At 45.5% G+C, this 13,177-nt stretch overlaps 1 protein-coding gene across 1 annotated transcript in view; it reads left to right on the forward strand.

Annotated features, from left to right (window-relative positions):
• Positions 1 to 5,720: 5,720 nt before the first annotated feature.
• CATSPERG (cation channel sperm associated auxiliary subunit gamma) overlaps positions 5,721 to 13,177 on the forward strand; it is a 63,654-nt gene continuing 56,197 nt past the window's right edge. Inside the window, exons 1-3 of the mRNA XM_042782914.1 lie at positions 5,721 to 6,336; positions 7,012 to 7,292; positions 7,384 to 7,437. Coding sequence (XP_042638848.1) covers positions 5,721 to 6,336; positions 7,012 to 7,292; positions 7,384 to 7,437 — 951 coding nt within the window. The remainder of the gene's footprint in view (positions 6,337 to 7,011; positions 7,293 to 7,383; positions 7,438 to 13,177) is intronic.

The raw sequence follows: 13,177 nt of genomic DNA on the forward strand, positions 1-13,177 counted from the left end.
ATTCTACTCCAACTAAAAAAAAAAAAAAAAAGTCATGGCCTCTGTTGTTTAGTAAATTATTTAATATGATTCTTCTAGCATGGCAGAATTTTGCAGGACCAATGACTTCCTCATTGCAAATACATTTTTTCGACAATATAAATGGTGACTATATACGTGAACAAAGAGCTCTGGTGGCATAGTGCCTGTTCTGGTTCCCTAGTGCTGCTCTGACAGTAAATATACCACAAATGGAATGGCCTTAACAAACAGGAGTTTATTCTTACAATTTGGAGGCTTCAAGTCCAAGTTCAAAGTGCCAGGCTCTAGAGGCTGAGTAAAAGCCCCTCAACGTTGAGGTCCAGCTCTGCTTCCTGCTCCTGGCCCACTGGAGCTAGAGGCTTTTCTTCACTCAGATAGCTGCTGGCTGCTGAGGCTGCCAAGCCCAAGGTTGACAAATAAAAAGGCACAGTCCCAATGTTACCACACGGCAGGCCATTAACTTAAGTCCATTGTAAGTCCCAAGGTCAGCAGAGCATAGCAGGCTGCTGAGCAACGACATGGCAACATGCAGGGTCCAAGCATGCCATAGGCTAGAGATCGTTCTCAAAGCTTCTCCTTATATATGGGAAGCGGACCACATACCCAAAGGCAGATACTCAGCTGCTCCCAGTAGATTCCACCATGGAGTTGATTACCAGTCTTATCATGGGAAATACTACATCCAACTACCCAGCCACTCAACCAGGCCTACCCAAATTGACATACAAACATAACCATCACAGTGCCTAAGGCATTTGATGCTAACCAGAAGGTTGGTGGTTCAAATCCACCAGCCACTCCATGAAGGATGATTGGGCAATCTACTGTAAAGATTTACCCACTCGGAAACCCAAAGGGGGTCACTCTGAGTTGGAACCGACTCAATGGCAGTGAGTTTGGTTTTGGTTTTGGTTTTGGTTTTGGTATACACGTGGGCCTCACCAGAGGGAATACACAAGAATCAGAAAGACTATATTGATTAAAAGAGGTGATGGAGAAGCTCAATATCATCAGTCAGAACAAGGCCAGGAACTGTGAAACAGACCATCAATTGCTCATATGCAGGTTTATGTTGAAGCTGAAGAAAATGAAAACAAGTCCGCAAGAGCCAAAGTAGGACCTTGAGTGTATCCCACCTGAATTTAGAGACCATCTGAAGAACAGACTTGATGCATTTACATCAATGACTGAAGACCAGACGAGTTGTAGGATGACATCAAGAACATCATACACAAATAAAACCTTTAAAAAGACAAGAAACAAGAAAAGACCAAAATGTCAGAAGAGACTCTGCAACTTGCTTTTGAACAAAGTAGCTAAACAAGATTTTAAAGTATGGCTCGAGAAGACAAAGTGTTATAATGAAATGTGCAAAGAACTGGATTTAGAAAATCAAAAGGGAAGAACATGCTTAGCATTTCACAAGCTAAAAGAGCTGAAGGAAAACTCCAAGCCTCAAGTTGGAACATTCAGTGGGCAAAATATTGAATGATGCAGGAAGCATCAAAAGAAGATGGAAGGAATACCCAGAGTTGCTATGCCAAAAAGTATTGGTTGATGTTCAACCATTTCAGGAGGAAGCATAGGGTCAAGAACTAATACTGTTAAGGAAGAAGTCACTGTTGCATTGAAGGAATTGATAAAAACAAACAAACAACAACAACAAAAACAAGGCTCCAGCAATTGGTAGAATACCCATTGAGACATTTCAACAAACAGATGCAATCCTGGAAGTGCTCGCTTGCTTATACCAAGAAATGTGGAAGACCCAGCCAACCAACTGGAAGAGTCCCATTTTTGTGTCCATTCCAGAGAAAGGTGATTCAACAGAATGTGGAAATCATCGAACAATAATGTTAATACCACACACAAGTAAAATTTTGCTGGGAATAATTCAAAAACAGTTGCAGCAGTACATCAACAGGGAACTGCCAGAAATCCAAGCTGGATTCAGAAGAGGACGTGGAACAAGGGATGTCATTGCTGATGTCAGATGGATCTCAGCTGAAGGCAAAGAATACCAGAAAGATGTTTACGTGTGTTTTATTGACTATGCAAAGGTGTTTGACTGTGTGGATCATAGAAAATTATGGATAACATTGCTAAAAAATGGGAATTCCAGAACACTTCATTGTGCTCATGAGGACATAGCTCAAGAGGCAGTTGTTCAGACAGAACTAGGGAATGCTGCGTGGTTTAAAATCAGGAAGAGTGTACGTTAGTGTCGTATGCATTCACCATACTTATTCAATGTGCATGCTGAGCAAGCAATCCAAGAAGTTGGACTATATGAAGAACATGGCATCAGTACTGAAGGAGGACTCATTAATAACCTATGATATGCAGATGGCACAACCTTGCTAGCTGAAAGTGAAGATGACTTGAAGCACGCACTGATGAAGATCAGAGACTACAGTCTTCCGTATGGATTACATCTCAACATAAAGAAAACAAAAATCCTCACAACTGGACCAAAAAACAACATTATGATCATTGTAGAAAAATTGAAGTTGTCAGGGATTTTATTTTACTTGCATCCACAATCAACGCCCATGGAAGCAGCAATTGAGAAATCAAACATCACATTGCATTGACAAATCTGCTGCAAAAGACCTCTTTAAAGTACTTAGGAGCAAAGATGCCACTTTGAAGACTAAGATGAGCCTGACCCAAGCCGTTGTCTTTTCAGTGGTGTCATATGCATGTGAAGGCTGAATAATGAATAAGGAAGACTGCAGAAGAATTGATGCCCTTGAGTTATGGTGTTGGCAAAGAATATTGGACATGCCATGGACAATGAAGAATGAACAAATCTATCTTGGAAGAAGTACAGCCAGAATGCTCCTTAGAAGTGATAATAGCTAGACTTTGTCTCATATTTTGGTCATGTTATCAGGAGGGACCATCCCTGAGAAAGACGTCATGGCTCGTGAAGCAGAAGGTCAGTGAGACAGGAAAACCCTCAACGAGATGGATCGACACCATGGCTGCAACACTGGCCTTGAGCACAGCGAGGGTTGTGAGGATGGTGCAGGACCAGGCAGTGTTTTGTTCTGTTGTGTATGTAGGGCCACTAGGAGTCAAAACTGACTAACGCCTAACAACAGCAGCCACAGTCAACACAGCTTGGGACTATGCAAGTGAGGTGCTTGTGGCTCACCAAGGGGACTGGATTAGTTGCTAATAGTGTAAATAAGGCACAGGACATCCTTCTGGGACCACGCAAATATGGTCAGTTTTACCATCCTGCTAGACTTAAAGTGAGCCATTTGAGAGGTGGAAAAGTGGGCACCATGACCACCAAGAAGAAGAGATAGTAGCAGACCATGTCCTGTGGACCTGGGATTCCTATGCTAAGAGCCTCCTCCACCTGGGAGACAGAAGGAGAGAGCTGTGACATGAGATGGCAAAGATGGTGGGAAGCAGAGGCGGAGAAATAGTGGCAGCAGAACCAAGAGACTAGGAGATAGTGCAGTAGTCTTCCTGCTCAGTGAGAAAGCTTTTGGACGGGAGGCTTACTGGCAGAGCGGGGTGTCTTCAGGTGCTTAATGGAGCTAGGTTTGTTGATCCACGGAGCTAGAACTGAGCACCCTTAGGCCTGCTGGTGGAGTGGGGTGCCTCATGACAGTTACTGACAGAGCTAAGAGCTTTGTAAGTAACACTTGCCTGGCAGGACAGAGGCCAGGCAGAGGCCCCAGGGCCAGAGAGAGACCCAATGGCAGGTACAGCTGAGGAGAGGCCGTCCTGATGGAAAAGCTGTATCCTGAGCATTCCTGAATCTGAATTTGACTGCTAACCAGAAGGCTGGCAGTTCAAACTCACCAGCCACTCTTCAGAAGAAGGACCAGGCAATCTACTTCCGTACAGATACTGCCTCAGAAACCCAAGGAGGGGTCACTATGAGTCAGATCCAACTCCACGGCAGTGTTTTTTTTTTTTTTTTTTTTAGTTTTACTTCCCTAATAAACCCCATAACTGTGAGCATTTTCTGTGAGTTCTGTCTGGCCACCGCAATAAATGATCAAACCCAGCAGAGAAGTAGACAGTGCTGTGGGAAGTACAGTTGGTGTCAGAATTGGTAAAAAGGTTGGAGTGTGGAGGCATATCTGACCTCCACCTCGTAGGAATCAGCCTTGGGCTGTAAATCTTCATCTTCTTGCCTCCTTGTGAAGTTAGAGGAGGTCAGATGCCTGGACCACGCTATTTTTACACTATTGTGACAAGTGCTACAAGAAACATTGGTCTACATGAGTCTGTTTGTGTGGCTGCTTTCAGGTCTCCTGGGTACATACCTAAGAGCAGAATTGCTGGCTCAAATGGTAGTTATATGTTTAACTTTTTGAGGAACTGCCAGACTCTTTTCCACAGCTAATTATTAACACATCTTGATTCTCCTGCCCCCTCGTGAAATTAGAGGTGGCCGGATACCGATTCCACCATGCCAGTTTTACAGCCTCTGAGTCCCATAACTGTCAGGCACCACAATACAAATGAAAATTGTTCATTTACGTTGTGCCAGGTACCGCTTTGCTCTTCACATGTTATCTTACTTATTTCCCACAACTCTATGAGAATTGCCCACATTTTGTACAGGAGGATATTAGGGTGCAGACAGGCTCTTTTGGTCTTCGAGGTAGGAGTGGAAGTTTTGGTATAACAGCCTGATTATGTAGAAGGAAGAGTAAGGGTGAAGCTTGGTGCCAACACAACCATTAGGATCTCCTTGAAGGCCATTCTATCTCGGACTTTGAGCCAGTTTGAAGCAGTGCAGTCATGACCCACGCAGATCTGAATTTGTAATATGTGGCTGTACCTAAACAATAATTGGAATGAGAAAAATTATGGGTTGAAGTCCTAAACTGGAAGACTTAGAAGAGGTGCCATGAGCTCTTCCGGGAACCTGATGCAGGAGACGGGATTATTTCCAGGACCCTGGAGAGCAACACACATTCAAAGCGCATGGGTAGCCGCCATCTTTGAACGGGACACCACTGCTCCTGACCCTGCTGATCAAGAGATTTGGTTGTTATGCAATGTGCATGCTGCCTTGGTTTTCTACGAGGGCAATTACGTTTCTAGCAGGGTGTTGACATGTAATTTAAATTTTTCCCTGTCTGATTACTGTTCAGGCACACCCACGTGCTATATAATAAATCAGGTCTGTTTGGTCACTTCATTGACCATGACCAAACCGGTTCCAAGCCCTAGGTCTATCATATCATTGCATCCCTAGCATCCTCTGTGGGTCAGGTCAGGGACATCTGGGCGCTTGAGCCTGCCTGTCTCCAAGCCCTTCGCAACGGCTGGGGGATGAAGGTTACTATGGAGACAGGCACGCAAGGCAGGCGTGCCTTGGGAAGGGCGGAAGTCAATTGAGAAGGTGTGGGCGACCATTTTGAGGCCGGGCAGGAGGGGCGGGACTGGAGCAGCCAAGTAACGGTCGACCGGTTTTAACCAAGTGACTGGTACCGCGGGGCGGGGAGAAGAGGGTGGTGCCTGGGGGCCAACCCAGGGGGGGTGTGGGGGACTGGGGAGGGGAAAAGGGAGGGGAGAGGGAGGGTGAAGAGGAGAGCCGTGGAAGGGACACAAGACAGGAGGGGAGAGACCGAGGCAGGGAGATGCAGGGAGGAGCTAAGACCAGAAGCAGGTGATGAGGCGGCGCTACAAGAGGTGGGCCTACAGCAGGTGGGGGCGAGAGCATGGAAAGGGAGGGAGAGAAAAGGGGGCGGAGTGAGCAGGTGTCGCGGGCCGAGAAAAAGGTGAGGATTCAAAAAGTGCACACCGACAAGTCGGCGCCGGCGCAGGGCGAGAAGAGGGCTAAAACCCACGCGGGGTGTCATGGCGAAGACAGGGCCCACCACGAGGAGGCGCGCAGGGAAAGAGCTAGAGTTGAGAAGAGAGTGAGGGGTGAGAAGGTGCAGGGCGAAAAGAGACGGAAATTTGAGGAAAGGGCGCGGGGCGAGAGGACCCGCGGCGAGAAGGTGCAGGGCGAGGAGAGGGCCCCGGACGAAGAAAACCCTAGCCCAGAGGGGAGGGTCAGAGGCGAGAAGGGGCGGGGCGAGGGGAGGGTCCGAGGCGAGAGGGGGCGGGGAGAGGGGAGGGTCCGAGGCGAGAGGGGGCGGGGCGAGGAGACAACTCGGGGAGAAGAGAATTGTCGCGGAGCCGAGAGGGCGAGAGCCGAGAATGGACCGGGCGAGGAGAGAGCTGAAATTGAGCAGAGGGGGCGGGGCGAGAAGGGACTAGGGGAGGAGCCCGCTCCAGAAGAGCAGGTGGCCAAAGGCGAAGGGAAGGCGCGCAACGAGGAACAGGGACGGGGTAAGGAGCGCAAGCAGAGCGTAGAGCGATCCCGGAGAGAAAAACAGGGGCGAGGACAGGGGAAGGGGCGAGTTGAGGAAAAGATCCGGAAAGGCCAGAGGAGGGGGAGCATCAGGTGCCAGACCAGGACCCAGTGCAGGACGAAAGCAAGAAGAAAGCTACCAGCCAAGAAGGGGCGGTGGGACAAGTGGAGAGGCGGAGCAAGAAGTAGGGACAGAGCCAGGAGCAGGTGCAGGGGCGTGACCAGAGGGAGGAGCAGGAGAAGGAGCGCGGCCAAAGCGAGAAACCAAGATGGGCTGAAGAGCAGGAACGGAGCGAAGAGTAAGGGCGGAACAAGGTTCCGGGGCGAGATGAGGAGGCGGGGTGAAACGAGAAGCAGGAGCAAGGGTGAGGCCAGGAGGGGCAGTAAGGGCGCGGTTCGGAGTAACAGCAGGGGTGGGATCTGGAGTAAGGATAGGGGCGTGGTCCGGAGCAGGTGTGAGGGCTGGAACCGGGGCGGAGCCAGGAACAAGAGAGGAGGCGGAACCCGGAGCAAAAGCAGAGGCGGAACCCGGAGCAAGAGCAGGAGCAGAGTCAGGAATAGGGGCGGGGCGAAGCTCAAGGTTGAGGCGTGGGTTCAGAAAGCGGCTCCTGAGCGGCTTCTTGCGGGCAGGCGTTGACACCCGGGTTCTCCAGGTTGCAGCCACGTTCCGCCCTACCCCACGATGTTCCCCGCGGTCCCTTCGGGACAGAGACCCCTAGTCCTGCAGGTGCTGTGGGCACTCCTGACGATGGTATTGGCGCCTTGGAGGCTGTGGGCAGTAGAGGATGCGGATTGCACCTGGCATTTTGCCTTGAACAAGTTCGAGAAGGTAGGCCAGAACAGTGTGAGCGACCGCTTGTTTCAACAAAAACCCGTGGACACAGTAGAGAGCGTGTTCAGAAGACTAGTGGACGCGCCAATCGACCTGAACAAGGTGAGGGGACCCACCTGGTTTAGGCCAACGAGAGGAATCCTGGAGCTGCTCCCTGCTTGGCTCTGGACATTGATTCACCTTCTCCTTACAGAAATACCTGGGCTTCCCTTACTACCTGAAGATCAACTACTCCTGCGCAGGAGAGGTGAGTAGGTACGGTGAGATTGGACTCGTTCTTTGAGCCTCGGTTTCCCCTTTTCTAACATTCTAATACTGGTGGCACCATCTGACCCTCGGAGGCTGTTAGGAGTCAAAAAGATAATCTATATACAGTTCCCAGTACCCTACCAGGCACATAGTAGATGCTCAAGTAAACTTTTTACCATCTTTTTAAAAGCTGAGATATGTTTAAGATATGTAACTTATTTATATAAGTTCACACACCATAAAATTCTCCATTTTAAAGTGTACAATTCAATGGTTTTTAGTATATTCACAAAAGAAACCTGTACCTATTGCAGACACTTTCCATTCTCCCCTCCCTCTATCCCTGGAAACCACTAATCTACTTTCCCTCTCTATGGATTTCCTATTCTGGACATTTCTATAAATGAAATCATACACTATGTGACCTTTTGTGTCTAGCTTCTTTCACTTAGCCTAATGTTTTCAAGGTTCATCCATTTGTGGCATATATCAGAAATTCCTTTGTGTGGCTGTATAATGTTCCATTGTATGAATGTGACACATTTTGTTTATCCATTCATCCACTGATGAATATTTGGATTGTTTCCACTTTCTTTGGCAATTATGCATAATCATGCTATGAAAGTTCATGTGTAAGTGGGTTTTTTTTTGAGATTTTTTTTTTCTTTTTTTAAATTGTGATTTGGGTGAAAATTTACAGAGCAAATTCATTTTCCATACTGTAGTTCACATACACTGTCTCATGACATTGCAATTTCCCACAATGCAACAGCTCTCTTTCCACTTCCTCCTCATAGTTACCTCTTCCCTGTGCCCTTCCCTCCCATGCACTCCTGCCCCCTGAGCTGTCTCTCTGTGCATACATAGCCCTTCTATTCTCCCAGGATTGATCTCTTCAAGGAATGTATCTATCTAATGTAAATGTTCAACTCATATGCCTGTCTTTTGTTTGGCTGGAAGCCACAGGAGTGGGTTTAATTCCAGACCTGAAGGACAGCTAGGGGCCATAGTCTCAGGGGTTTCACCAGGCTCTATCAGACCAGCAAACATGGTCCCTGTTTATTTATTTATTTTTATGATTTTGAGTTTTCTTCCACGTTGTTCTCCCACTCTATCCAGTATCTCCTACATAGATCCCCCTCCAAGTGGTTGACAGTGGTAGCCAGGCACCGTCTGGTTCTTCTGGTCTCATAGTCACCATGTATAATTTCATTTCTCTTCAGTATATACTTAGGAAGAGGATTTCTAGACCCCATGGGAACTCTAAGGATCCCTGGTGGTACAATGGTTAAAAAGCTCAGTTGCTAACTAAAAGTTCATCGTTTGGAACCTACCAGCTCCTCTGTGGGAGAAAGATGTGGCCATATGCTTCTGTACAGATTTACAGTTTTAGAAATCCTAGGGGGCAGTTCCACTCTTCCCTACAGGATTGCTATGAGTCACAATCAGTGATAGTGGATTTGGTGTGGGAACTGGTGGTGCAGTGGCTACTAACCAAAAGGTTGGTAGTTCCAACCCAACAGGTACTTTGTGAGAAGAAGATGTGACAGTCTGCTTCCATAAAGATTATAGCCTCGGGACCATGGTCGCAGGGGACATCAAGCTCAATTGGCATAACATACTACACAAAACATTGCTCCACCTTCTACTTTGGCGAGTAGCGACTGGGATCTTAAAAGCTTGCAAGCTGCCATCTAGATACAACGATGGGTCTCTCCCCATCCAGAGCAAAGAAGAATGAAGAAAACCAAAAATTCATGGATACAATCAGTCCTAGCGACTGGTACACCATCCAATCTGCAACCTATACGACTATGAGACCAGAAGAACTAGATGGTGCCTGGCTACCAGTGTCAACCACTTGGAAGGGGATCTATGTAGGAAATCCTGCATAGAGAGGGAGAACGATGTGAATAAAACTCAGTCATTTGGAGAAAAAAAAAAGGGGGGGGGACCAGGTTTGTTGGTCCGATAGAGCCTGGTGGTACCACTGAGACTATGGCCCCTAGCTGCCCATCAGGTCTGGAATTGAACCCACCCCTGTGGCTTCCAGCCAAGCAAAAGACAGGCATATGAGTTGAACATTTATCTGAGGTAGCTACACTCCTTGGAGAGAACAATCATGGGAGAAAGAAGGACTGCTTATGTACTGGGAGACAGCTCGGGGGTAGGAGGGCATGGAGGGATGGACACAGGGAAGAGGTAATTATTGGGAGGAAATGGGAGGGGAGCTGTTGCATTGTGGTAAATTGTGGTGAATGTCATGAGACAAAGTGTATGTGAACTGCTGTATGGAAAATGAATTTGCTCTGTAAACCTTCACCCAAATCACAATAAAAAATAAAAAGAAAGTAAAGATTATAGCCTTGGAAACCCTCCTGAGCAGTTCTGATCTGTCCTAGAGGGTTGCTATGAGTCAGAATCGACTGACAGCAATGGATTATGGGAGCTCCAAGGAGCCCTGGTGGTGCAGTGGTTAAGCTCTGGCTGCTAATCAAAAGGTCACTGATTTGAACCTACCAATCCACTCCATGAAAGATGTGGGAGTCTGCTTCCTGCTTCTGTAAAGATTACCTTACCCTTATATTACCCACTGCCATTGAGTCAATTCCAACTCATAGCAACTATAATCCTAAGCCTTCAAAACTAGTCAACCAATCTCATGAGGTGTTTGGTTATATCTAGGAAGTATCAGTCACTGTGTTCCTTTTGTGCTTTGTTACTTATATGCTGCCCACACTTACATGTATACACATATGCCTTCCTATACACCTGCACACCTATACATGCACATGTTTATACACACATATACCCTCCTATATGCATGTGTCCACCACTCTTCTGTCAGTTTGTCATACTGTGGTGTCTTGCATGTTGCTGTGAAGCTGGAGGCTATGCTATCGGTATTTCAAACACCTGCAAGCTCACTCATGGTGGACAGGTTTCAGAGCTTGCAGACTAAGACAGACTTACAAGAAGGAAGGGACCATCCACTTCTCAAAGAATTGGCCAGTGAAAACCTTATGAATAGCAGTGAGACACTATTTGATATATTGCTGGAAAACTTGATGAACAGTCCTGAAACACTGTCCAATATAGTGCCAGAAGATGAGTCCCCAGGTCAGAAGGCACTCAAAATACAACTATGGAAGAGCTGTCTCCTCAGAGTAGAGCCGACCTTAATGATGTGGATGGAGTAAAGTTTTTGGAACCTCCATTGGCTAATGTGACATGATTCAAAATGTGAAGAAACAGCTGCAACCATCCATTAATAATCAGAACATGGAATGTATGAAGTATGAATCTTGGAAAATTGAAAGTTGTCAAACATGAAATGGAATGTGTAAAGATCGATATCCTAAGAAATAGCTGAAATGGACTGGTTTTGGCCATTTAGAATCAGACAACCAGATGATCTACTATGCCAGGAATGACAAATTGAAGAGGAATGGTGTGGCATTCATCATCACAAAGAATGTTTCAAGATCTGTTTTGAAGTACAGTGCCATTAGTAATAAGATAATATCCATATGCCTACAAGGAAGACCAGTCAGTACTACTGTTATTCAAATTTATGCAAGAACCACCAAAGCCAAAGATGAAGAAATTGAAGATTTTTACCAACTTCTGCAGTCTGAAATTGACTGAACATGCAGTCAAGATGTGTTGATTATCACTGGTGGTTGGAATGCAAAAGTTGGAAACAAAGAGGAATCACCAGTAGTTGGAAAATATGGCCTTGGTGATAAAAATGACACTGGAGATAATGTGATAGAATTTTGCAAGACCAATGATTTATTCATTGCAAATACCTTTTTTCAGCAATATATACAGTGGCTGTACACATGGACTTCGCCAGATGGAGCACACAGGAATCAGATCAACTACATCTGTGGAAAAAAAGCAATGGAGAAGCTCAATATCTTCAGCCAAAACAAGGCCAGGAGCTGACTATGGAACAGGCCATCAATTGCTCATATGCAAGTTCAAGTTGAAGCTGAAGGCAATTAAACCAAGTCCACAAGAGCCAAAATATGACCTTGATTATATCCCACCTGAATTTAGAGACCATTTAAAGAATTGAACAACGATGACTGAAAACCAGATGAATTGTGGGATGATATCAAGAACATCATACATGAAGAAAACAAATGGTTATTGAAAAGACAGGAAAGAAAGGAAAGACCAAAACGGATGTCAGAAGAGACTCTGAAACTTGCTCTTGAATGGAGAGCAGCTAAATTAAATGGAAGAACTGACAAGATAAAAGAGCTAAACAGATTTCAAAGGGCAGCTCCAGGAGGCAAAGTCAATTATTATAATGAAATATGCAAAGACCTGGAGTTAGAAAACCAAAAGGGAGGTATACACTCAGCATTTCTCAAGATGAAAGAATTGAAGGAAAAAAATTTAAGCCTCAAGTTGCAATCATGAAAGATTCTATGGGCAAAATATTGAATGATGCAGGAAACATCAAAAGAAGATGAAAGGACTACACAGAGTCACTGTACCAAAAAGAATTGGTTGATATTCATCCATTTTAGGAGGTGGCATATGATCAAGAACCAATGGTATTGAAGAAAGAAGTCAAAGCTGCACTCAAGGAAATGGCAAAAAAACAAGATTTCAGGTACTGATGGAATACCCACTGAGATGTTTCAGCAAATGGATGCTGTGCTAGAGGCACTTACTCGTCTATGCCAAGAGATTTGGAAGACAACTACCTGGTCAACTGACTAGAAGAGATCCATATTTTGTGCCCATTCCAAAGAAAGGTGATCCAATAGAATGTGGAAATTATCAAACAGTGTTGTTAATATTACATGCAAATAAGATCTTACTGATGGTAATTCAAAAATGGTCAGAACATTATATTGACAGAGAACTTCCAGAAATGCAAGATGGATTCAGAAGAGGATATGAAACAAGGGATATATCATAGCTGATGTCAGATGGATCTTGGCTGAAAGCAAAAAATACCAGAAAGATGTTTACTTGTATTTTATTGACTATGCAAAAGCATTTGATTGTGTGGATCATAACAAATCATGCATAACATTGAGAAGAATAGGAATTCCAGAACATTTAATTATGCTCATGAGAAACCTGTACGTAGACCAGGAGGCTGTCATTTGAACAGAACAAGGGGATTCTGCCTGGTTTAAAATCAAGAAGAGAGTATGTCAGGATTGTATCCTTCCACCATACTTATTCAATCTGTATGCTGAGCAAATAATCTGAGAAGTTGGACTATATGAAGAAGAATGTGGCATCGGGATTGAAGGAAGACTCATTAACAACCTGCAATATGCAGATGACACAACCTTGCTGAAAGTGAAGATGACTTGAAGCACTTCCTGATTAAGATTAAAGACTTCAATCTGCAATATAGATTACACCTCAACATAAAGGAAACGAAAATCCTCACAACTGGCCAATAAGCAGCATCATGATAAATGGAAAAAAGATTGAAGCTGTCAAAGGTCTCATATCACTCGGTTCCACAGTCAACGCGAACGGAAGCAGCAGTGAAGACATCAGACGACGTAGTGAACTGGGCAAATCTGCTGCAAAACATCATGCAGCACTTTCAAGTGCAGAAGAGCAAAGGTGTCTCTTTGAAGACTAAGGTGTGCCTAACCCAAGCCATGGGAGCTCTGGTAGCATAGTGGCTAAGACACTTGCCTGCTAACCAGACGGCTGGCGGTTCAAACCCACCAGCCACTCCTCGGAAGGAA

This window comes from Orycteropus afer, unplaced genomic scaffold, assembly GCF_000298275.1.
Source record: "Orycteropus afer afer isolate SDZICR_OR568_19922 unplaced genomic scaffold, OryAfe1.0 scaffold00507, whole genome shotgun sequence".
NCBI lineage: Eukaryota > Metazoa > Chordata > Mammalia > Tubulidentata > Orycteropodidae > Orycteropus > Orycteropus afer.